General features: G+C 33.8%; 1 protein-coding gene across 1 annotated transcript; it reads left to right on the top strand.

Moving 5' to 3' along the window:
• LOC140440761 (uncharacterized) lies at positions 1-25,191 on the top strand. The gene is made up of 5 exons (XM_072531130.1): positions 1-207; positions 8,487-8,624; positions 15,622-15,835; positions 20,710-20,841; positions 24,938-25,191. The coding sequence occupies exons 1-5, from the start codon at positions 96-98 to the stop codon at positions 25,056-25,058; spliced, it is 717 nt and encodes a 238-aa protein (XP_072387231.1). The 5' UTR covers positions 1-95; the 3' UTR covers positions 25,059-25,191.
• The last annotated feature ends 818 nt before the right edge of the window (positions 25,192-26,009 follow it).

Here is a 26,009-nt window from a genome sequence, read left to right on the forward strand (position 1 = left end):
TTGTGTTAATGAAAAATAAATATAGAAATTTTAAAGATCTTTATAAAAGAAATATTTTCTTCGACATGTTTAGTTGAACCGAAAGTTTTAGTAAAATGCGTAGTGTGTTTATTATTTGTGTGTTTCTTACTATCATTGCTCTTTGTAGTTGTGCTGGTACTCATCAAGTAGTTAAAAAACATAAACATTGCCACAAATGGTTGATTTGTAAGTAATTTCACATAATTTTTGTAATTTGTAAGTAATTTTAAGCATATGTGTAATAGTGTAATTTTAATATCTTTAAAAGATAGAAATTGTGTTAAGGAATTATATAATAAACATAGGATTATATAAAAAAAAGTTCTAATATGGATTAGCAGCACAAATGAAAATGATAAAAGACAATTTCTTTATTGGGTGTCAACTTCTTTTGAAGATTGGCAATTACATTACTTGGATCGTGTTTACTGCTTCTCTAAAGAGCTGGTTACATGAGTAGGTAGTTTTTTTTGTGGCATAGACTTTCGAAATTCAGCCAGTCTCGAAAAGTTATAATATATTCCTTAAGAAAGTATATACACATAAGTACAGATTATTTCTCTCAGACAAATGCACAGCGATATCCCTAAAACGAAATAGACGAATAATTAATAGAAGAACACGTCTAAGGAAAATACAAGAACACTCGCTTCTCGTCTAGGGGTCCGTCAAGACATTTATTTTAACAGACAAACAATACTGGACCACGGATAAGGTATTGTTACATATAGGATAAACAAAGGGTACAAGTCTAACCCTACACACGCTCATGAAAGTTTTCATGAACGAGTACCAGATTTATAAAGCTATGCATGTGTCTGACAAAAACTCTATAATTAAATTATATATTATTACAGAACCTATGGCTAACAAGGACTGTATATTATATGGAGCGTATGTATTGCATTTAGTTAATTTTGTATACAGGGAGTTTGAATGCTGAATAAATTTAGGACATTCAAGGAAAATGTGATCGAGGTCACCTAGCTTACCGCAATGTTTGCAACTATCCTCATCGATGACTTTTATTTTAAATAAATGGCATTGGTAGCATGCATGTCCAAGGCGTATTCGATTTATAGTAGTAATATATTTACGAGGAGCTTTAAAATTCTGAAACCAGGTTGTTTGAGGTATAATTGGTTGTAAAGAGGTATATCTTTTATGGTTTGTAGAACAGTAATGTTTCCATTGCTCTTTCCATCTAAGTTGCTGATATTTTTTGAACATCGTAGTAACATCTGATGTATTAAGCACATATTTCAACGTAGAGCCAGTTGTTACACTCATTTTAGCTAAATGATCTACATATTAGCAAACCAACATTAAGCATGGTCTTATCAAAGCAGTCCAAAGTCTGTATAATGGAACGACTGCAAAAATTAAAACTGGATCAAGGATATCTGAAGGATTTAAGGTCATGAAAGGACTAAAGCAGGGTTGCTGTATTTCGCCTACCCTTTTCAAAATTTATCTGGAACAAGCACTCAAGCTGTGGAAAAGAAAATGTAATGGCATGGGAATTCCTCTCAATGACGAGACTACACTGTACACCTTATGTTTCGCTGATGACCAAATACTGATTGCTCAGGATCATGACGACTTGAGTTACATGACTCGGAAGCTAATAGAAGAATATAACAAATGGGGTCTCGAAGTCAACATTAAGAAAACTGAAGCCATGTGTATTGGAAGGACAAAACAGTCTATTATATTAGACGATGGGGTAGAAATTAGAAACTGTGATGAATACAAGTACCTGGGTATGAAGATAACTCAAGATGGAACACTCGATGCTGCTATAAAAGACAGAAACATACAGGGTAGAAAAGCCATATCCATGATGAACGGAATTCTGTGGGACCAAACAATATCTAAAGCGAACAAACAACTCATATACAACACCATACTTAAAAGTGTAATCACATATGGCAGCGAGGTTTGGCAAATGAAACAAAGAACAGAGAAACTGTTACTAGCAACAGAAATGGACTTCTGGAGAAGAGCAGCAGGAAAATCAAGAAGAGATCGGATACCAAATGAGAGAATACGTGAAATGATGGGAGTCAAGCATACAATAGTTGATGACATAAAACCAAAACAGTTAATATGGTACGGCCATGTACAGAGAATGCCAGATGACAGGATTCCAAAACAGATTTTGACGTGGACACCACAAGGGAGAAGGAAAAGAGGAAGGCCGAGAAAAAGCTGGAGAGAGGGAATTGAAAAAGAACTAGAGGAAAGAGAAATCCCTCCAGGCCTATGACTGAATAGAGAAGAATGGCGGTTAGGAGTCGGAAGGCGTCGGAGAACGCTGTAAACCGATAGTAGTAGTAGATCTACATATTCATTATGTTTGAGACCAATATGTGCTTTTATTTCAAATATGTAGGGGTTGCTAAATGTTGAGGGCAATTCAATGTTTTTTATGCTCTGCAAAACTAAAAAGCAATCTGACAGAATTAAAATATGTCTATTGCAGGTGTTTTTAACATATTTTAGAGCTTCAAGTATAGCTATTAATTCCGCTGAAAAGATTAAAAATTCATTTGGTAGTTTATACTTGAATTCTACGTTTGCAGCAAGTAAAAAGTATGCGCATCCAGTCCCTTCTGTTGTTTTTGATGCGTCCGTGTATATTACTGTGGCTTCCCTATAACAAGGCAGTAGAGATCTTAGAAGATTGCTACTCATAATGGTGTTCTCACTATAAGTGGGTATTATAACCTCAGTTCTGTGGAATAAAGAGAAGTAGTCTAAGCTTAGTAGTCAAGCTTAAAGTAAAGATAACCGTGATGATCGCCAACATCCGGAACGGATAGGCACTTTAAGAAGAAGAAGTCTAAGCTTCTGTCAACCGTGTGCAATTTCTTGAAAAAAATAGGTTTATTCTGTAATGCCATGCATAAAGGCGGGGAAGGCTTTTTCTCCCAATATTTGTTTGTAAGATCTAACTCGTTAAGTTGACGGACGCTTGAAAATAACTGGGAGTTAGTTAATAGAATTTTAAGAAGGCTTTTTTCACTTAAAAAGTTTCTTCTATTTTCCAGGGGTAGCTCAGCGGCTTCAACATATAAGGGTTGTATAGGGGTTGATCTCATAGCACCCAAACATACCCTCATGATAGAATTTTGAAACGTGTCGATTTTTTTTAAAACGTTCTTGGAGTCGGAACCATAAAGAGTAGCACCGTAATCTAGAATAGATCGTATATAAGAGCAATAAAACAACAAAGATGTTTCTACATCGCAATCCCACCACGTTTTAGTTGTCATTCTGAGGAGATTGCTGACTTTGTTACATCTATCAAGCATGTACTCTATGTATTGTCTCCAAGTTAACTTCTTATCCAAAATAAAGCCTAGATGTTTGACATGATTTTGAAGCTTAAAACATTAATCGTTCAGAATGATATTTTCATTTGTAGGAATGTTATGTCTTGTGAAGATAGATACTACTGATTTTTCTATAGATAAATTGAGACCATTCTCTAAGAACCATGAAAAAAGAAATTCACATACTTTGCTAAGGCTTTGCATACAGGTTTCAGATGAGTAGTTAAACTATTCTTTGAGATTGCACATAGAAGACATCAGTTGCCATAAAGTGACCAAGATATTTAAATTTTTGTATCTTTATTGCAACTGGCTCTGTTCTTTTTGATAATTTTCGCAAGACTTCTTGTTTGGTAACCCTATCCTCGTATTATATTTATAACAACCTTTTATATAATCACACCTCGAAGACTTTTTTTGATCATAGAATTAGTGTAGCTGCTTCAGTACAATGTAGGATGATGGTGGATATATATTATATTAGTATAGTAATTTTGAGATATATATTTAGAGTTTTATTCCTAATTTCTATTGCATTTAATGGTTGAGATATTAAATTTTTTACTTATTTTTTTAGTTCGTTCTACCATCGTGTAGGCAGTCTTCTTCTGTTTCGCTTATCTATCCTTGGTTTTTATTCCAGTAGTTTGCGAATCCGTCAGCCATCCTTCGTCTTTGCCACATGGTGGTTTTTATTTTCACTTATTTGTATACTTTCTGTCACATCTGTAACTCTAGTTGTATTTCGTAGATCTTCATTTTTCATTTTGTCTTTTGGTGTGACACACTTCATTGATCGTTCCATTCTCCTTTGTGGTACCATTAGTTTCAAAACTTTTTTTTAGGGGTGAAAGTGTTTCTGTATCACAGGTCATTATTGGCCATCAGAATACTTTTTTCTTCATATTAATTGTTAAAGCTCCATATGCCGCTTATTTAACCCTCATAATACCAGATTTTTTGTGACACGTAATACCAATGGGGCCAATAGTGACCCTAAATTTCATCCCCTAAAGTCCATTAAACAGTGTCATCATATTTGCAAAAAAATAGTTATTTATATAAAATACACACAGTAAATTTGAAAGTTTTAAAATACTTACGAAAATTATAATAAAGAATTAATAGTTTTACAAATTGTTTGTTGTACATTCAAGGCAAGTAGTTATGTGATGATCCTTACAAACAAATCGATTAACACTTTTGACATCTCAGAGAATACTTTTTGACCAAATTTCTGTGGTTTTTCTAACATCCACCACGTTTTAATTCTCCAGGTTTTTCCGGATGATCTTGTGATGTACAGTTTGTCAAACCTAGGAACAAGTTTGAAAATCTTACAATCCCTAAGGCTACCAGATGCGCACTAAAATTATCGGGAATATATTAGTAGAAGTAAATAACTGGACGTCTAATCTTCGGTCGGTACAGTCTGCGACACAGCTTTCTTAAAGAACAATGACAGTGACTTTAAATGGAATTTAAATCAAAATTGAATCGAAAAATTTTTTTCCGGTCAAAGCCGAGAAAAACCTTGACTGTAAGTTTAGTTCTGTGCGTCGTTTTTGAGATAACATTTTCAAATGAAGAGTGGAAAAACCGATGTGAACACGCTAAACAGTTGTTTAGGGAAAAGGAACCTGTTTTAAATTTCGTTTTTGATCAAATAATAATTAATCTTCAGGAAGACAATAGTAGTGATTTCAGTGATGATAATTCTGAGTCTTATAGTGACCTCCTAATCTCCTGAGACCTAGAGTATTTTTTTAAATATTTGCAAACTATTTTGGGTTTTTACCTTTTATTTGATTGCTACTTATAGCAAAAAATAACAAAAAAATATGCAACGGAAAATCTGGTTTTTCTCAAAATAAACTTAAACGTAAGAAAGAAACAGTACAATAGATACTCATATTTTACCAATCTTTTATTATTCATTATTTTTATACACAGAACAATGTATTAAAACTTAGTCTTTGGTATGAAACTGTAAAAATCAATTTCGGTTCCGTGTACTACATAAAAATATCATACATTTTATACAAAATGCAGTTGTAGTATTTTTTTAATTGATCTTTCTGCATCTATTTTGTTTATCAGCATAGTCCACTGAATGTTCAGCCTTATGAAGATGTTTAACTTCGGCAGGTAAGAGTTGAATTTCGACTCTTCGTTTTTTATGTTAGGTCTTCGTAGTCGCTACAGGTCTCAGCATCGGAAGATTGAGTGTTGTCCGAAATCATTTGTTCTCCCATTTCTAATTTGAATAATCTCAGTTGAGGAATGTTTTTGGCTGGTGCATGTTTATCCTTTTGTACTGCTCTATATTGACATCAAGAGTTGCAAACTGCTAAAACAAATTGTCCACTTTTCTGTACGTGCTCGTGCCGGACAGACTGTCAACATACAAATACAACATTCTGTCAACAGGATCAACTCCACCCATGAACTGATTGATGATGAATTATTAAAGGAAGCCGGAGAATCCCTATTGAATGCAATACACGAACTAATAGTGAACATATGGAATAATAAACAACTGCCTCAAGACTTGCTACTAACTGTGGCATATAAAATACTGTCAAATGTTGTGTATGACCGATTGAGACCATATGCGGAATAAGTAGTTGAGAGTGCCTATGATAGCATCCATCGAGAATTTCTGATCCATGCACTGAAAGAGTTTAATATTCCAACTCAACTCATTGATATAGTAAAAGAAACATTTAAAGTACAAAGCAAAATTCAAATTCAAAACGCACTAACAGATACAATCCATGTGAGAATGGGCCTACGACAGGGAGATGCCCTATCCTGTATTCTATTTAACATCACATTAGACAAAATAATTAGAGAGTCAAAAGACAACACCAGAGGAAGAATAATATCAAAAAGTGTACAAATATTGGTATTTGCAGATAACGTTGATATCATAGCTAGAAGCGAAAGAGAGATGATAGAAGCATTTAATGCGATAGAAAGAGCGGCACAAAACAGTGGTCTAAACATTAACGAAATAAAAACCAAATACGTGAAGGCCATCAAATCTACAGGCCAAAGAAACCTACAGAATCTGACAATAGGAGACTATAACATCGAAAGCGTGAAAAATTTTACATATCTGGGTTCACTAGTTACCGCAGATAACAATGTCAGTGAAGAAGTTAAGAGAAGAATACATATCGCTAATAAATCGTATAATGGACTAATTAAACATCTATGATCTAATAACATCACAAGAAAAACCAAATGCAAAATATACAAGACCCTGATAAAACCAGTCCTTGTATATGGATCAGAGACATAGACACTGTCGAAAAGCAATGGTAACCTATTAGGCACGTTTGAACGAAAAATCCTTAGACACATATATAAGGAAGTGAAATAAAATGACATATGGCGCAGAAGATATAATTTTGAACTATACACAGCATACAATGAACCCAAGGTCATAAAATCCATAAAGATCGGACATCTGCGCTGGATGGGCTATTGAACGGATGTTATATGGCTGTTGAACGGATGTTGGAAACTGAAATACCAAAACGTATAATGAGACAAACACCAGTAGGGAGAAATTCAAAGGGAAACTCCAAACTTAGATACATGGAACAAGTGAAACAAGATCTGAAAACACTTAAGATTACCAACTGGAAAATAAAGCAAGGAACAGAACAGAATGGCGGAAAATCCTAGAATAAGCCAGGACCCAGAAAGGGTTGTTGTCGAGCTACTGATGATGATAATGATAGTCCACTAAATGTTCAGCCTTATGAAGACGTTTAACTTCGACAGGTATGAGTTGAATTTCGACTCTTCGTTTTTTATGTTTTGGCTCCAGGTCTTCGTAGTCGCTACAGGTCTCAGAATCGGAAGACTGAGTGTTGGTCTTCCACCCATGAACTGTTTGTAGTTCTTGATCACCTCAGATCTATTAACCATTTCGTATTCCTTTCTCCGAATACTTGTCTGTCTCTTCTCTGCGTCGACGCCTTTTGAAGAATTTGAAACTTTTTCCTACATTTGACAAATAATAGAAGGTTCATCTGCACTTGTTTCAGTAGCAACAACTCTTTTCCTAACTGCTTGAGAAATTTGCGTCGTTTGTAACCTTTTTTTTGTTTTTCTCTCTTCGTTTAGATGACACCATATAATATAAGGGTTTAATACTCAAATGTCTATCATATAAAAAACTGTCACAGGCCATATTCTTGTTTGCCCTTTGACTGTGTACAATCGGACAAGCTCGTCCATGGTGTCTAGATCTTACGTTGTTTTATTGTAATCAAGAATTATTTTCGGCTTTTGTATAGTTCACAACTATTATGTATAGTTGATAGCAAAGTAACCATTTTTCCTTTTTTCAGGCAGTAGGACGTTTATGTTGGTAACCAAATTTTATTGAATATTCATCCCTATTACGTACATTTACCAAATCCTGAGGAAGTTCTGGTTTATTTTTTCGATTTATTCCAAGCAATGTTAAGTTTTGCTTATCCAGTTCAAAAATTGTCGGTAGTCACATTTCTTCCTGATCTTTACAGTCAATTTGCCATTTCTAAAACAACTCGCTTGTTTAAGCACAAGATATTAGCTTTTACTACATAGGTGTACTAGACCTTTTAATGCAGGCAGGTACTACGACAGGAAAGGAATAGATATTCTTCACTACAACCGACTGTATGAAAAAGAAGAATTTAATCCTATTTATCATAAATTTATTATGTAATTTATTTTAATTTAAAAAGGAGTTATCTTAATCACAATCCTTTTAAGGTGGGTAATTATCTATAAACAGATAGGGTCAGAAATCCTACAATAGCTTATTTTTGATTTTAATTGGTTGTAAACGCGAAATTGATTATTGTTTATAATTTATAATTAATGACTTAGATAAGACTTTCAAAAAGTTTCAAATAAAAAATATATTTACAGCCTATATACATTACATTAGTGTTACGAGTTTTTTATTTTATAAGGTATTTTTTTTGAGAGAATATTTAACAAAACAAATTAATAGGTAACTCTGAATTTCGGCGTACTTATCTGTTTGAAAATTTGCATTTATAATGAGCTTCCAATTGCAACCAACGACAATAGACTATAATTGTAAAAATTATATTTCAGTACAGAAGTTTTACTTTTTGGCGTTCCTGGCCTTCAAATTTAAAGCCATTTTGGTGATTGGTTCCATCTGGGCGATTACATTCATATTCGGAAAAGTTTTTGCAGCCTTTAAACTGGCTGAATACATGAAAGGAAGTAGTAAGTATATAATTACACTTTAATGTACTTCACAAATATTTGTTACGAGTAATAAAGTTAATTAATACACACAACCGAACTTGGAATATGGAACCATCTGATATTTCTTATGATTTTAATCGAATTTAAAAAAAAAACAGCCTACGAAGTCAAAGAATATTTATTATAAAGCAATTTAATCACCAATACATAAAATCTAAACAAACCCATAAATTCTTAAATAATAAAATTGGAATTATTTGTTCTGAAGTCAAGGGGAAACAAAATTTGAATGTACAAGAAATTATGTTTAAATTGTTTTTATTCATTTATATTTTTTTAATAGATGGTGTTAGTAACTCTAGGCCTTATGCAAGCTTTAATTCGCGTGCGCAGGCTCCTAATCAAATTGTCAAGGTTTTATTATGGTTGTAACGAATATTTTGCCTACCACATAGGGTATTACTATGGGGTGTTGAAAATTGGGGACAGAAGTTACTGCAGGTGGAGATAGGGCAAGCAAAATAAACGAAACTGTTGCAAACAGCTCTCAGGGTTTATTTGGAGAACTGGGTCGTGGATAAGTGAACGGCAAGGGGGTTAGATTGGGGCAACTACAAAAAAATGAAACAAAGGGGTATTTACATAAATCTCCTGGAACAAACAAAACACAAGAAGGACCTCCAGCTATTTAAAATGGGACGGCACTTTGAGAAAACTCCCTGCTGGATGAAAGAAAAAGGTTCTTCCTTCCTAAAAAACACATGAAAAGGGGTTAGAATCTTTTTTAAAATAAATAGACAAAATGATTTAGGGCAAAAAAATTAAACATTTATTGTTGTCTTACCAAAAACAATTACAAAGATGATGGTAATACAAAAAATACTATATAATTAGTTACAAAGATAAATACTAAAAATAACGAAGAAAAAACACTTACTATATCCTATCAGTTTTACAAACTCTTCAAATTGGAGATGCTACAATACTTATAGTTGTTACTGGGCGATAATTTGCACCAGAAATAAACTATTACAAATAAAAATTATATTTAAGTGAAACTATGCATAGTGGTTAACCTTCTAAAAACAAATCAAAATCTCAAATATGATTAGATATTTACCAAATATCATAAATAGTACTAGCTGTCAGATGTCAATATTAAATTTTAAAACAGAACAAATAATATGACAGCTATGGTCACACCCTACATTTATAATTTAAATTATTACAGTTATGAAAGCAATTATTATTAGAAAATGTTTATCTTCAAAAATCAACAAAAAAAAGGTACCTGCATTTCACTAAAATTTGTTTACTTTAAATTTCTGGACTGCACTGGACTTTAGAATTTCTGGGGTTAGAACTGGAGTTAGATTCACCACCACACGAACAAATTCATCTCCAAACTTCGATAGGACAAAACAAAATTGAGGTTCAAATTGGCACATTGGACACGAACCTTAGACTCGGCTTCTTAAAAACCTGGAACCAGGTTGGTATCTTAAAAATTTGTTGGAAACGCCGTTTTACAAATATCTCAGATAAAAGACGGCTTACAAATAAAAAACAGTGATAACCCTTATTTGAACTGACACATTACTTTGAGTATAAATCACTTTTTCTAACAAATTTTGCTGGCTTCTTCAAACTACACACCGACGCGCGACGTTCTTCTCAATGAGCAACCATGCAAAGCTCTATAACTAGAACTACTACACGATTAACTGCCACAACACTACACATTTTCCCATAAAAAAGGCGAAAACGAAAAAACTACGAATGTGATACTAAATTCGGACTCCAATAAAACTAAACTCACCTCTAACGGCGGCCGGCCTTACCGAGCGTGAGGTAATTATCTTTCAAATTCATTTGCTTAACTTGGTATAAACAAAATATATAAACGGAAATATTTATTTAAAATGCAGAATATTAAGCGGCTTTGATCAAAAGAAAATAACAAAAAAATACGCAAAAAAAAAATTTTCCAATAAAATCCTTTATAAAAAGGTATATAAAAAACCCCGTCGGGCTATGTTAAAAAGACAAAACGTTGCTTTAATAAAGTCCTCGTAGACATACCGTCTCAGGACTTGCAACTTAATGTAGAGTCATATGTCGCCATGTTACCAATCCAACGGTAACTTTACCATCCTATTTGTAAACACGACATAATGTAAACTAAACTTCACATATTAATTTTTAAAGGGTTTTTACCCTCATATTTAGTGGCTACATTCATGTAATATATTGACACTGATGATGGAATACTTATTCCGAAAACGTTTTGTCTTTTTAACATAGCCCGACGGGGTTTTTTATATACCTTTTTATAAAGGATTATATTGGAAAAATTTTTATTATATGGTATACAGCCAACTACAGGAACTTAGTTTCCTTGTGGAAAGAAATACGCGTCCGTGATATATAAACAAACTGTAAAATGGTTTATTATTGACCTCGGTGACGCAAAAAGAAATTGAAACAATATTTTGGTGTTTTAACATATACGAGGGGATTTCAATATATACCAAGGAATTTTAAAATGTTACAATACCCCCCATCACGACTTCAGGGAATCAAACAAAACAAAAAAAACAAACAGAATCATAACCAAAAACTACTTGTCATAACTGTCTATGGTATCAACATACTTACATTCAAAATAAAACTGGATGCTCGACTTGATGAATCGGCACCAGGTACAGTTCGTTGGCTCTTAAGCACAACGACCAATGGCAGATTTCTACAAAAATGGCTCTAGCCTAACCAAAAACGGGGAACAGACCAGTGCTGAAGTTTCTGGGAACGAAAAGAGGGGTACTTCCAACTCAAAAAAGGCGGATGGCCAACAAAACAGCTTAAGCAAGCTTCGCTATGCTTATCCACTACGTAGATAACCAAAATAGCATCAAACACAATAAAGTTGACTATGACAGTCAAACCATGATTTTTCAACTACTGACAACGTCTTTTTCTCGGTAGAATATTTATTGATATGAATATTATTAAATTGCACAATAGGAACAAGGAATTGAATGAAAATAAGAATTGCATTACCGATTTATTAGGTATTTTATATATTATTTATATTTTATATATTATATTTTTGTATATTATTTTATATATTATTTATTTTATATTATATTATTGATCTTATTATTTTCTACAAAATTTATTTGAAAATTTTTTCGATATATCAATTAGTTGCGGAGATATCGATCATTGAAGTTATTGTTTGCTACCAGTATTTTATATATTTATTTTTTTCAGTTATAAAAAATTACTATTTCCAATTGTGTCTACCAAGTATGGTCACATGTATTTGCCTACATATTAAATAATAATAAGTACAGATAATGTTATGTGACGTTCACTTCTGATTTTATTTTAATATTTTTAATTTTAAAGAATCAATTTGAAAATCAAAACACTTATTCAGATCGAAGGTTCAAATTTTTGCTAAATAAATTTGAAATTAATTAAAATTTGTAAATGTAAATGGTAAAGTTGAAAATTAAAACATTTACTAAAATTGGAATTTGAAATTCTTGCTAAACACAGTTAAATTCTAACTCCGCGCGTGGTGATTGGTCGGTTTAGTTCGTTTGTTTGGTCGCCCTGTTTTGACAGGTTAGAAGTTATAATTTGTTATTTTAAATGTTTGACTAGCAATACGCGCTGTTTCTTCTCAATCGACTGAATTACGATTGATTGCAGAGTGATTTAAACTAATAATTTACTTAACACTATCAACATTTGTCAATAGTATGACATAACCTATAAACTCAGTTTCTCAACTTTTGTGTCAATCTAACAATTAATCAATCAATCATAGTTTACGATAATGAAATATTAGTGTACAATTATTTACCTTTATTGTTGTAGTTGTTGTAAATGACGAATCTAAACACTCCACATTTTCACTACAGACACAGCTGACGATACTTTCAACGATTTTCAACTTTAGCGATTCAACGCGCCTAATTCTCTAGTGCCGCGCGCAGCGGACCGATCATGTTTGAGTGGGAGAGAGACGCAAGGCATTCGCCGGTCCGGCGGGCCTCTCTCTCGTTCGGCGACTCACTGTAACAGACGTGAGCGGGCGTTACACTTTTTCTTAAATGACTCCGAGCCACAACCTAATTTAAGACGTTGTCACGTCAAAAAATTGTAACAGTCTTTCAAAACGTCCACCTTACTGGACAAACGGTGTGACTTATTATCATATATCATATATTTTCATATATATATATATATATATATATATATATATATATATATATATATATATATATATATATGAAAATTACTGTGTTCTCGGGAAGAACCGCGTTAAGAATTTAAAACTCGACGTTTCGGCACCCATTTTGAAGCCATTATCAAGAGTGATACGGTTCGGTTCGAGTTCGGGGTCTCAATCTGCCTACTCCCCTCACTCGAGACGTACCAGTATCGTGTTCTATATTGCAAGAACTGTCTCTCGGCACTGAGGTCTCAATCTGCCTACTCCTTCCAGGGAAATCTGACCGTCTTCTCTGTGATCTTGCTTTTCTTAAATCATGTCGTGACCATCAAGTCATTCCAAAATCTTTACAAGTTAAACATCACACCAAATCTTCATCAATTTCCAAAATCCTTAGAGCCACTGGTTTTTCGCTTCTTAGTAATTTAATTCATTCCACCCGACGCAACTTAGATACAACAAATTCCCAACTTCTTAAAACCTACAATGACATCCACTCTTTCAATATCCATCCATTATTATGGGACACTTTCGATCGTCTTTCTCACCAAAAAGCCCAACACATTTCTGACAACAAAACCCAAACCCAGAAACGCAAACTGGACCAACTTATCTCTCAGCAAAATCCACCGCCCATTTCAAATCAACAACCTTCTACTGTTGTTCACAATTTCTCAGATATTCACATATCCGATTCAGCTACCAAAGCTCTGTCAAAAGGCTTCAATTTCTCTGTCACTCCTCTTTCCATTCCAACTGAGAAAATTATTTGTCAAACTGAAGAAGCTATTTCCCATCTTCCTTCCGACCAAGCCGAAGTTGCCAGACAAGATGTCGCCAGAATTCTCCGTACTTCCAAACCCCCACCTTCAAATATCAGTCTTTCAGAAAGACGTGCCCTCAAAGAACTTTACAACAACCCTGACATCGTCATCTTTCCGGCCGACAAAGGTAATGCCACCGTCATTCTCAACTCTTCTAACTATTTCTACAAAATGTCCGAACTTCTGAATTCCACAGAATACAAACATGTCCCAAATGATCCAACCACATATCTAGAAAAAACGACCAAATCCATTATAAATAAGTCTACTCTACCTCCAGACCTCAAAAAATCTCTTATACCAAGAGAAAAATCATCCCGAATTCCAAAGATATACGGCCTTCCAAAAATCCATAAGCCCAATGTTCCCCTAAGACCCATCGTCAGTGCATACAACTGTCCCACTCAGAAATTGGCAAAACATCTCGCTTCATCCTTACAACCATTAGCCGAAAACGCCTCGTCCTTTGTCAAAAACTCTTTTCATTTCATTGATCTTCTGAAAAACTTTTCTATTTCACCCTCAGACATACTAGTCAGTTTTGACATTGTTTCTTTATTCACCAACATTCCCATCGATGAAACCATTTCCATCTTGGACTCTAAACATCAAATTCCCCAAGACACATTATCTCTTATAAAACACTGCATGTCTAATACATATTTCACATTCCAAAATCATTTCTATCGTCAAATCAAAGGTGCCCCAATGGGATCGCCTCTCTCTCCCGTAATAGCAGATATATACATGGAACATTTCGAAACAGTAGCCTTGTCCTCGTCAAATCTCAAACCCACCTGCTGGTTACGGTACGTTGATGACACCTTTGTCATTTGGCCCCATGGTAAAGACACATTAGATCTCTTCCTCTCCCACCTGAATCGAATACATCCTAGCATTCAATTTACGATGGAAGTTGAGTCTGAAGCGTCTTTGCCATTCCTTGATGTTCTTATTCAGAAAAATCCACCTCACAGTTTTTCCTATTCCGTGTACCGGAAACCCACTCATACAAACCGCTATCTCAATGCCCAGTCACATCATCACCCCGCCCAACTTAATTCAGTCATCAACACTCTTATTTCCCGTTCCATAAGACTTAGCGACAACAATCACAGGTCATCCGAAATCAATTCAATAAGACAAACACTCCTACAAAAACGGCTACCACAAAACCCAAATCAATAGAAGCATTCAAAAACTTCTAAACCCCATTCCATCCAAAAAAGAAACCTTGCCGCCGGATCAACCCAAAATCTTTTTACCTTTCATTAAAGGTGTCACTGACAAGATCAGTAGAACTCTTACCCCTCTTAATATTAAAACCATCTTCACCACTCACTCCAAATTGTCCAATCTCGTCAGATCCGTAAAAGACCAAATCCCCAATGAAGACCATGGTGTCTACGAGATACCTTGTGCCAGTTGCCCACGTACATACGTAGGACAGACAAACCGACGAATCCATACCCGTATTTACGAACATTCTCTATCAGTCAAACATTCCGATACCACTTCAGCCCTAGCCCAACATCATATTCAGACAGGCCACAAAATAGATTTTGAAAAAGCAAAAACCATCGCTCCCATCCGCTCATTAAAAGCGAGAATCATTCGTGAAGCTATCGAAATCGAAAAACGGAAAGTACATTAAATTATTAACTTAACATATAATGTTATTACCTGTTTAACAATAAAATATTGGGGATAACTATATTCAAATTAATCACCTGTCAAATTCACGTCAGTTCCGTCGTTGATCAGCTACGTGTAACACTATCAACATGTTCCATCCTTAGTATATTATATTGTACATATAGTATAATATCGTTGTATAGTTGTATCGTTGTATAGTATATATCTTAGTATATATCGTTGCATTACATTCATGCATTAACCCATCGATATATAATAAATAGTAATTCATCTATTTTTTGACTATTAGATCATCACGACGTAATATATTCTTCCCCTCATCATTACGACCATGCATACAGTAAAAATCTACAAGTACCACCATCGTCCGCTGATTATGTTTACGATTATCCGTCTAAAGGAACATCTTACCCCTCGGAAAAGACCTATCCAATCAATAACTCACCTACTGGGTACGGAAGAGGATACTCAGAACACGAAAATTTCTATGACGCTATTAGGAGGTATGATTTAGCATTTTACTACAAAATTTTAGTTAATAAATTGTTATTTGTATTTTAATTTTTAACTAACAAAACTAACAAAAGAAACAAACCCTGAAATAATGGAATATATTTAAAAAAACAAGAAAATTTTTATTTCGGCCACATATTTAAGCCAAGTCCACCAATAAAATGTTCATAATTTCCGGAAATTTCAATACAATTATTCTTTTTTTTTTACTTCTTAATTTTAGGAAAATTACCTCTATTGTAATACACCTGCCACCTTCGTGCTTAGCTCCTCGCTCAACTTCTTTTGGAAAGTACTCGCGCTGTGATGTTCAGCTAGTGATTTATCTCGAGCGATCCTCAGCGTTCTTCTTTCTCCCGTTCTGTTAATATGTTTATTACTCTTTTTTGTACCCAGTTAATTAATGACTTCGACAATATATTATGTGGGTCTTGTACTCTCTTTATTACTTTTAGTTAATACAACTATATAATTCATAAATAAATTTTATTACACACAATACTTGTGTCTTGTCAATTTTAATAAATTTCACTTCCTTTCTTATCTAGTCAGTTGACCTTGTGAGTCCTGACCTTGTGGGACCTTGTGAGTCATGACCTTGTGTCATTATAATTATATACCTATACATATATATATATATATATATATATATATATATATATATATATATATATATATATATATATATATATATATTCAGGGATTCTACAGTATTAACTGCTTTCCCTCGCTCAACCATTTCCATCTCTCTCTGTTGTCCCATTCTTTAGGCCTCTTTTGGCGTCATCTACTTCGTTCCTCCACGATTTTAGGAATCGTCCTCTTTTCCTCCTTCCTATGGGGCTCCATTCGGTTATTCTCTTTATCCATCTGCTGTCGCTAGTTCTTCTTACATGTCTATACCACTTTAGTCTTTTTTGTTCTATATATGTTAGTATGTCTGTTTCTATTGATGTTCTTTGCTTTATTTTGTCATTACTTCTCCTATCCATCTCTATCCATCTTACTGCGGTTTTTCTTGTTTATGATCCAATTTTTAGCCCCATATGTCATAATACTTCGCACTAATGCGAATTTATAAATCTGTGTTTTTGTCTTCATATTTAGATCCCACCATACTGAGTTAAGTTGTCGGATTGCTGTTCGTGTTTGTTCTAATCTTCGTGTAATTTCTTCCTCTGTTGTTGCCTTTTTCGTGATTATAAACCCCAAGTATTTGAATTCATCCTTTCCTTTGATTGTTACGTTGTCATGAATGTGTAGATCTATGTCTTCTTCACTTGTAGATAGGTACTCTGTTTTCACGAGGTTAATATCTAGGCCAGCCTTGGTATATTCTTCTTGCAGTTTTTTCATCATGTATCTGAGGTTGCCTTGGTCTTGTGCAATCACTACTTGATCGTCTGCAAAGCTTAACATGTATAGGTATTCGTTCCGTACCGGTACTCCCATGCCTTCGCATTTTCTTTTCCATGTAGTCAAGGCTTTCTCTAAGTATATTTTGAATAGGGTGGGAGATGTGGAGCAAACCTGCAAGAACCCTTTTGTTTTGGTGAAGTCTCCTATGATTCTTGTTCCCATTTTAATGGACACTTTAGTTTCTTTATACAGAGCTTTTGTAGCTTCTATGAGTTCCGTCTGTATTTCTAATTTGTACATTGTCTCCCATAGTTATGACCTTGGTACAGATTCATACGCCTTTCTCAGGTCCACAAATGCCAAATGTATATTTCTATTTTTTGCTTTTTTCTTTTCGACCAGTTGTTCCAGTGTGTAGATGTGGTCTATGCATGATCTTCCTGCCGTGAAGCCTGCCTAATCCTCACCGATTTTGCCTTTTATCGTTTGCTCTATCTTTTCTCGCAGTATCTTCCGATTTAATCTTCCTATTGATGATATTACGGTTATTCCTCTGTAGTTTTTGCATCGTTTTCTCCTTTCTTAAATATAGATGTCATATATGCCTCCGTCCATTCCTTTGGAAGCTGTTCTCCATTTATATCTTTCTGAAATATCCATTGTATCATCCGGTGTAATTTTTTTGATCCGTATTTTATAAGCTTAGGTGAGATGCCTCCAGGTCCCGGTGCCTTTATTTTTTTTTATTGCTTTTATGGTCGTTCTCATTTCCCTATCTGTTATTTCTATTTCTTGTTGTGGGGATCTACTTCGTCTTCGCCTGTTTTCTTTTTCAATGAATTGTGATCTTTGTTCTGTTAACAGTTCCTTGTAATAGTCCTTCCATTCCTTGTCCTGTATACTTCCCAATTTAATTTTTTCTTTTGAGTTTTGTTTCAATCCTCTCAGTACTTTCCGTGACTCCGAAGTTCTTGTACCTCCTATGTATGTTTCAATATTTAAGCAGGTTCTCTCCCATTCTTCATTCTTTTGTTGTGTTATTTGTTTTTTCACTTCTCTATATTTTTCTCTATATTCTTTATAAACTTCATCGTTGTGTGTAGTCAGCTATTTTCTGTATAGTTGCTTTTTTTCTTCAATTATTCTTTTTGTTGGTTCATTTATTTCATAATAGTGCTATCTATTTATTTGTTATATGTTCTTTTTCTCCAAGGGCTTCGAATGCTGCTTGTTTTATACTCACCTTTATATACTCGTATATTTCTTCGATGTTGCCGTATCTAAATTCTATTAATTTTTGGTCTAGACGTTGTTGGTATAGTTCTCTTATTGATTGTTCTTGGAGTAGTTCTATATTCTATTGTTTTTCTCTTATAGTGTTCAGCGGTTCTTCTGTAGAGGGGGTCTTGTTATGTTTCAAATTAATGCCCATTTTTTCTGGCAGTAGTTTAAGGTCCGTTCCACATTCTGCTCCTCTTCTGACTCGCACATCTTTGATCCTTATTGTGGTGTCTTGTTTGATTATTATGTAGTCTATTATCGATTTTAGCTTTCGTGTTTCTTGCGTCCATGTATATTTATTGAATAGTTTTATGTCTGAAGAATTCATTGGTGATTTTTAGGTTGTTTAGTTCGCATAATTCAATCAGACGTTCTCCGTTATCGTTTTGTTCATCCTCTCCTAATCTCCCCACTACTTTATCGTTTTCTTTCCTTCCGGTTCTGCCGTTAAGATCATTTGTTATAATTACCCCCACGTTCTTCTTAATGAGCTCTATTTGATGTTGAAGTTGTGCCGTGAAATGTTCTTTTTCTACTCCCGGAGAATCGTCTGTTAATGTATATACTCCGAGTATCACTGTCTCTTTACCGTTATGTCTATATGCATTTTAATTATTCTCTCGTTGATTGGTTCCCATGTTCTTCCACTTATTTTTGATTAGTTATATTTAGTTCTATTATAATTTTACAATTTACTATTATCATGTAATCCAAAGGTTTTTAAAAAATTTTTGGTAGCTAGTTTCAACTACCTTAAAATGTAAGTATTTTCTACATATTTTGTAATATAACAGTTAAAATTTTACCTTATGTGTGTGTCATTTTAAAGTAAGGTTTCTTTTTGGTTTCACCGATGATAGTAGTTTTCACTTTTGACCGAAAAAGTTTTGAAGATTTGTAATCTTTTGGGATAAATTTTAAATATTTCAATAAAATATACCATCAGTTACAAGAAGTCTTTATTTCCCTATTAGTTTTGGTTACATTTTATTTTTAATTTCTCTCATTTTATATAAAGAAGTTTGAACATTGTTCAATCTCTTTTTTGTTTTGATTTAAAAGTTCTGAAGTATTGCTGCCAACACTCTTCCATTTATAGCATCTGGCCAAGCTGCTTTACATTTATACTTAAGGACTTCCTCGTCTGTTATTTTGGCCATTGTTGCTTTATTCTGTCCTTTGGTGTTGCGTGTTTTCTGTAAAATTCCTGGTTTAATAAATAGTATTACTTCCGTCAACTATTGACATGCGTTTCATATACTAGTATTTTATTGGTCCAGGTTATATCTAATCTGACTACAATTGTTTGCCTTATTTTCTCTATGTGAAACGCCCAAAAAAAATTTCTGGTGGTGATAATCCGGTCGTGACACAAGAACAATACGAAGAACTAGTTGCTCATTATTGGGAGCGTCGGGACTGGATATGAATAAGAAACTAAACTAATTACTTAACGTCCGCCGCCACCGTACACCAAAACTAATGCCTTAATATAGCCAGACATAATCATCATCATCATCATCAACAACTATTTCATCCATCGTCGGATGTAAACCTCCCTTAGGTGTGTCCATTCATTTCTGTTTTGTTGTCAGAGAACTTAGAACTAATTGTTAATATAAACATTTTTAATAGATATTTAGAGAAAAAAATGCGTCTGTTTTTAATATAAAATTGGTTACAAGGCAGAAGTAGGTACTAAGTACTTTTTAACTAGACCAAACACAGATGAAATTAATTATAGGGGATCTGAAAATACGGCGTAGTTAGAGGCAATAAAAACAGTCAACGAAATAGTATAGGTGCAGAACAATCAAATTTTAAGGCCGGTTATTACTATAAAAATGAAAACGTTATATAGGTTTGGATACTTTCTATATATTCATTTCGCTCTCCACCTCTCGTATCAAAATCATTTTATAGATTTTGATAATCTTCTAGTTTAGCTTTTATTACAATTACTTTCGCTTTCTTTTTGGCGATCTTTTTTTTTGGGGGGGGGATTTTCGAGATCTGTGCGAGATTGACTTTGTTGTCAGGTTCAATACAGCCATCTATTTTCTTTTATTTTTTTATATAGGGACTTAGAAAATGGTACAGCAAAGTGACGACATATGTCTAAAAATATATTTTTGATAGATGAGTATATTAAAAAATTTATTTCTACTCTAAAAAAATACAAAATACAATAATAATGAAGCACTTGTATCCTAATATATTTCAGATCAAATTTAACCGAAGTAGTATTTAAAGAAATGGACTTAAAGACAGATGCTTGCAAAAGAAAATTCGTTTGTCAAGCCGACTTCAACACAAAACAAAGTATGCTGTTGGGAAATATATTCAACATGTTTGTGTAAGTAATAAACTTTATATAAATATTTTTTTTTATTTTATAATTTACATCATCGTCTGCATCATCTTTAGCTCGACAATCCTTTATGGATCCTCGCCTACTCCAAGATTCATCGGCATTCTGTTCAATTTCTAGCGACCTGTTGACATCTTCTAAGTTTTAATATCCCTCAATCGGTCTCAATTCCATCTAACCACCTAATTTCGAAGTCGACTTCTATTTCTTTCTACAGGTGTTCCTATGGTTAGCTTTATAGCAATCGTTTGTCTGGCATTTTTATTATATGTCCACCTCATCTAAGTCGCTGTGTTTTAATGAATTTTACGACGTCTGGTCATTAAATAGTTGCTATAATTTGAAGATATATCTTTTGTGCCACTACCCTTGGTTGTTTATAGCTCCAAATATTTTGCTTGCGATTTTATTATATTCCCAAAATTCTTTCATCCTTCTGTGTTAGAGTCCATGTTTCTGTCCCATATTTGAGGACTGGTCCCAGTGTTTTGTATATAATATTTTAGTTCTTTATGAAAATCATAAATGTGTCTCCGTAATATACCCTTGTCATATCCATTTAACTGTGTTTTTGAAGATTTTTTTTTTGTGTTTATGTACCACCTTTTTTGGCGATTTTTTACGTTGGATAAACTGACCCCTTACTTATTTTACTTTTTCTTGTCCAAGCGTGATAATTTCAAGTTTTCGGCCCAGAATCGGGTACCGTTTATTTCCTCTGTATTGGCTTTCCACTGGTCGTTCATCATGCCTTGCATCATGCCATGGAAACGGGCATTGATTTCACTGGAGCAGGTGATCCATATCCTTTTGTTAGCCGCACGTACATAAGGTGCCATTTTCATAGCCCCATCTTGCTCTGTTGGTTTTTACAGCGGCCACGCCCGATCTCATTTAGTTCAGTATTACCCATGTCCTCCAAACGCAGTTCAAACCAGTCGTTGTGTTTGGTTTCGGGGAATGCCATTCTGGAGGTTCCGCGGGAAAGCCACTGAGAAAAACTTTCCTGAGACGACAGAAGAAAGATGGAAACATCGAGACGGAATAGGAAGACGAAATGTGACGTTTTAAACTGCTATTTATATAAAGAATAAATGAAACTATGCAAAAAAGCAATAATTAAAAAGAAAAGTACATACGTACTAGAGAACTGGAGGAAATGCATAAGCAAGAAACATTAGGATTCACGAAAAGAAGTGTTATCGTGTTTTATCACTGCTCGTAGTGAAGGTACTTAACTGCGTAAGTTTTTAGGTTTTTCCAATCTCTTAGAATTTACACATAACTGTATGTATATTCAGAGAATCGCTTTGACGTGATTGTTGTTTTTCAGTTGTGAATATTTCTATTTGTTTTCAGATTGCTTATTATACATATTTTCTTAATACGTTAATATGCCCTAAAATGACATACTTTTCATTTGAGACATTTTTTTGCAGATACCAAATATTTAACTGAAAAAAATGTTACGTTTTATTCATATACTTAGTCGAAAACATCTCATCTTTATAAAAAAAACTTGTGACAAAGTATTTGTTAAAAAACGTTACATTATTATATATTTATCTAATTTTACAAACATCTATCATCTAAATTGCCCCAGTAATGGGGCACAGTAATGGGGGGTGTAAAATAACATATATGCTCACAACAAATGGTAAAAATGTTAACAACATGAAAACATGAAAATATAGATAGATAAATTAACAAAACAAGAAATCAATCTTTGCAAAGCTCACAAATATTTTTTTTCTTTTGCAGACACCCCGGTACATTCACAATGTGCCCAATTATTGCATTTTATGCATCTAATCTAACAGTCCCTGGATCGAGAATTTCTAAATAAATCATTGCAGTAAAGACAAGCCACATCATCCGCGTCATATTTGGCTGCAAACAGATCTTCTTCACTTTCTGTTTGTGCAGTGGAATTTGACTTACTTAAAATGTTCTTTAAATCGATGAACATTCTCATGTCTTTTCTTTACTTCCTTCTGCTTGAGTTCTTTCAAATTATAAGTAGTTGTTACGTTAAAACTCCGGAGATTGTTTGTCTAGACTTTCTTTTTCTAGTTTTACTTGCTACGGGCAGTGGAGAAATTTCGTGCAGTGTAATTTTTTTAAGGTATATTTTCATTCGTATTGTTATCTTTCTGATCACATCTGGTCTGATTTTCTTTATTGTGAGTCGTTGCGCCGTTTTTTCCATAAAACTACTTTCTTCTATTTCTTTTCTGACCGATTTTTCTGGTAGATTAGACGTATTTTCTTCTGTTCTGCTAGTATCTAATATTCTATCTGTGGTCTCAGCTGGTTCAAAAACTCGTCTGGGAAAATCCTTGGATTGAGTGGGTAAATGTTGGTTTTCGAAAAGCCACTTGTAGCATTTTTTTATTGTTGCTGCTTTTCTGTAAGCAGAACTGAAAAATGATTCCATATGGTTTTTAACCATAGTGCACATTCAAAGAAGCAAACATCAAGCTGTTCAATACGATGTGTTGCAGTGAGCAGGCAAGCATAAAATAATGTTTCTTTTTTTTTACCAGTCCCCAGAACCAATAAAACTTCCTCTTTTCTATTTTTCCTAAGGGAAAATGAAAGCTGGCGATACGAAAATACCAATATTATTCATGCTACAGGCACATGTTACATGCTACCTGTTTCGGCGTTGGTCAACGATCCAACTTGCTTTCTTCCAGTTTTTGCAAACATTTTTGGAGGCCTCTGTACTATGGACAAACCACTTTCGGTCCTATTAAAAATGCGATGAACTTCAGTTTTCTCTTTTTCCATGGTCATTTCCAACGTATTAAAAAATTTTGTATTTGAGGCTTATTAAATACCATAGCTCTATAAACCATATCGTTTTATCAGCAACAACGCGTGGTTCTTTAGTCTTACCGAAATATTTTATCTGACATTCAACGACAATTCCGAGTATCCCTAGTAACACACGACTTCCTATGGACGTCCAATATACGTCCAGTTTTGGTCCGGACGTCCCTGGACGTAAAATGGACGTACTTGGGACGTACTTTGGGTGGACTAAATGGACGTCCTCTGGACGTCCGTACTCAGACGTTCCCTGGACGTCCGAACTCGGACGTTTTCTGGACGTCCGAACTCGGACGTTTTCTGGATGCCCGACATTTAGCAATTAAATAAAATAAAGTAATTAAAAGCGAAAAGCTTAAATCATGATTAATTAAAAATTGTATAGTTTAATATATTATCCAAAACATGTTTTTGTTTTTAGGTAAATTGTAAAAATCTTTTATTTCTAGATAATTCGTTACAATTGTTTTATTATTCTAGTTATCACGATGATATATGTTTGCTAATTCTAATAAGTAAAAATATGATTTTTATCAACAAGATGAATCTTGTAATCATCTTTGAAAAGATGAACAAGTGGTCGTATATACTCTGGCTGGGCAAAGTAATTATGATTGATGATTATATTAATTGTAATTGTCATGTCTTATCTATTTAAACAAATGGCACAGTTTAATTATCTATAATATTAATAATGCTTAAAAGAAATAAAATAATTCTATTTAAGCAGTAAAAAGTGCAAATGGTGTGAATTAGCAACTTTTTTTGATGCTTGGGCTTGCTTTGGTTACGTCCGCTCGGGACGTAAAATGGACGTCCATAGGACGTTCGGCGCAGCGACATTCGGACCAATATAGGACGTTAAATGGACGTACTTGGGACCAAAGCGGATGTTCGAGGGACGTCCTTAAAGTCCGTGAGGGACGTACTATGGACGTCCATTGGACGTACGTATGCTATTAGGGATATGCATCTGTAGTATAGATGTACTTATCTACACTTATTTCCTAGCGCTGGTTTCACTTTAAAACTAATAGTATTTTCCAGTAAAAACTAATTTGCAGCAGAACACATTAAAATTTTAACACTTTAAAATTGTGCCAGTACCTACTTTTGAAATAAGTAACGGCATGTAATTTTACATGCTATGTCATTTTAGGACACCTTCACCTATTTCCAAATTTCTAAGCTGATCAACTACATATTAGAAGTCCTTTATTTCAATAAATATGTAATATATTTTTAGTGATGATGCTTATAAGTCATACCGACCAAACGAAACTATATCTACAATAGAAGATTGCAGCCGACTTTACGCAGCATGTGATGAAGACGACGATGGAAATGATTATCAAGAAGAAACTTAAATATACATTACTTATTTAGTAATTTATTATTTATTGTCTTACAATTATTAGCTTAATTTTATTTTATCTATTTATTTATTTGATTTATTTATTTATTTATATATTTATTAAAATAATATGTGTAGGTATTCAATTTTTTTCTTATTTTATTTATACAGTTCATAAAACAAAGACTATTTTTATAATATAAGTATATCAAAACTATAAATAGTTAAATTTGATACAAATAAAGAGTTATTGTAGTTGAGTAGCATAGTTGCAAAGACGACTTAAGACCACTTTATAGATATTAATTTATGAAAAATTAATTGACAAACTCAGCTCTTGACGCTTTAATTTTATTTAAAAATTAACCTTATTTCCAAAAACGACTCTGCATACAAACTCAAAGTCAAAGACGACTCTTTAACACAGCCGCTCGTCTGAACCAATTAGCACTTGGCTCTTGTTCACGAGATCTTTGTATAAGCTTTCTGTTCCCTGCTAGGCCATATTCGTTATAATATAGAAAGCATCTATATGTATTCGTTGATAAAACTTTTGATTGGGAGAGACATTTGACATGTTCCTTAATAAGTTCTTCCACTTCAGGATCTGCTGTACCCTCAGAGTTTTATTAGATAACCTAGAGGTCGAACTTGAATGATAAAAATAAGTGGGCAAGAATTTGAAAATTAAAGCTGACTGAATATTAGAAAATTTTGAAAGATCTCGCTTATAATAGCTTTATTTGTGATTTTTATTGTGGACTAATGAAGTTTGGGACTTGCTTAATCAACTTGAACTTGTAAGCAAGCTAAACGATTTTTTTTTATGCCAAAACAATAATTATACGAGACGCTTTGGAATTGTACACCCTGTGAGAGTCGCCCTCTCCAGTAAATTGTTGGACTATATATTCTTTCGCCACAGAACCTTTCGTAAATAATAAACTACCGAACATCCACTGTT

The sequence above is a fragment of the Diabrotica undecimpunctata genome, chromosome 5 (genome assembly GCF_040954645.1).
Source record: "Diabrotica undecimpunctata isolate CICGRU chromosome 5, icDiaUnde3, whole genome shotgun sequence".
Taxonomy (NCBI): Eukaryota; Metazoa; Arthropoda; class Insecta; order Coleoptera; family Chrysomelidae; genus Diabrotica; species Diabrotica undecimpunctata.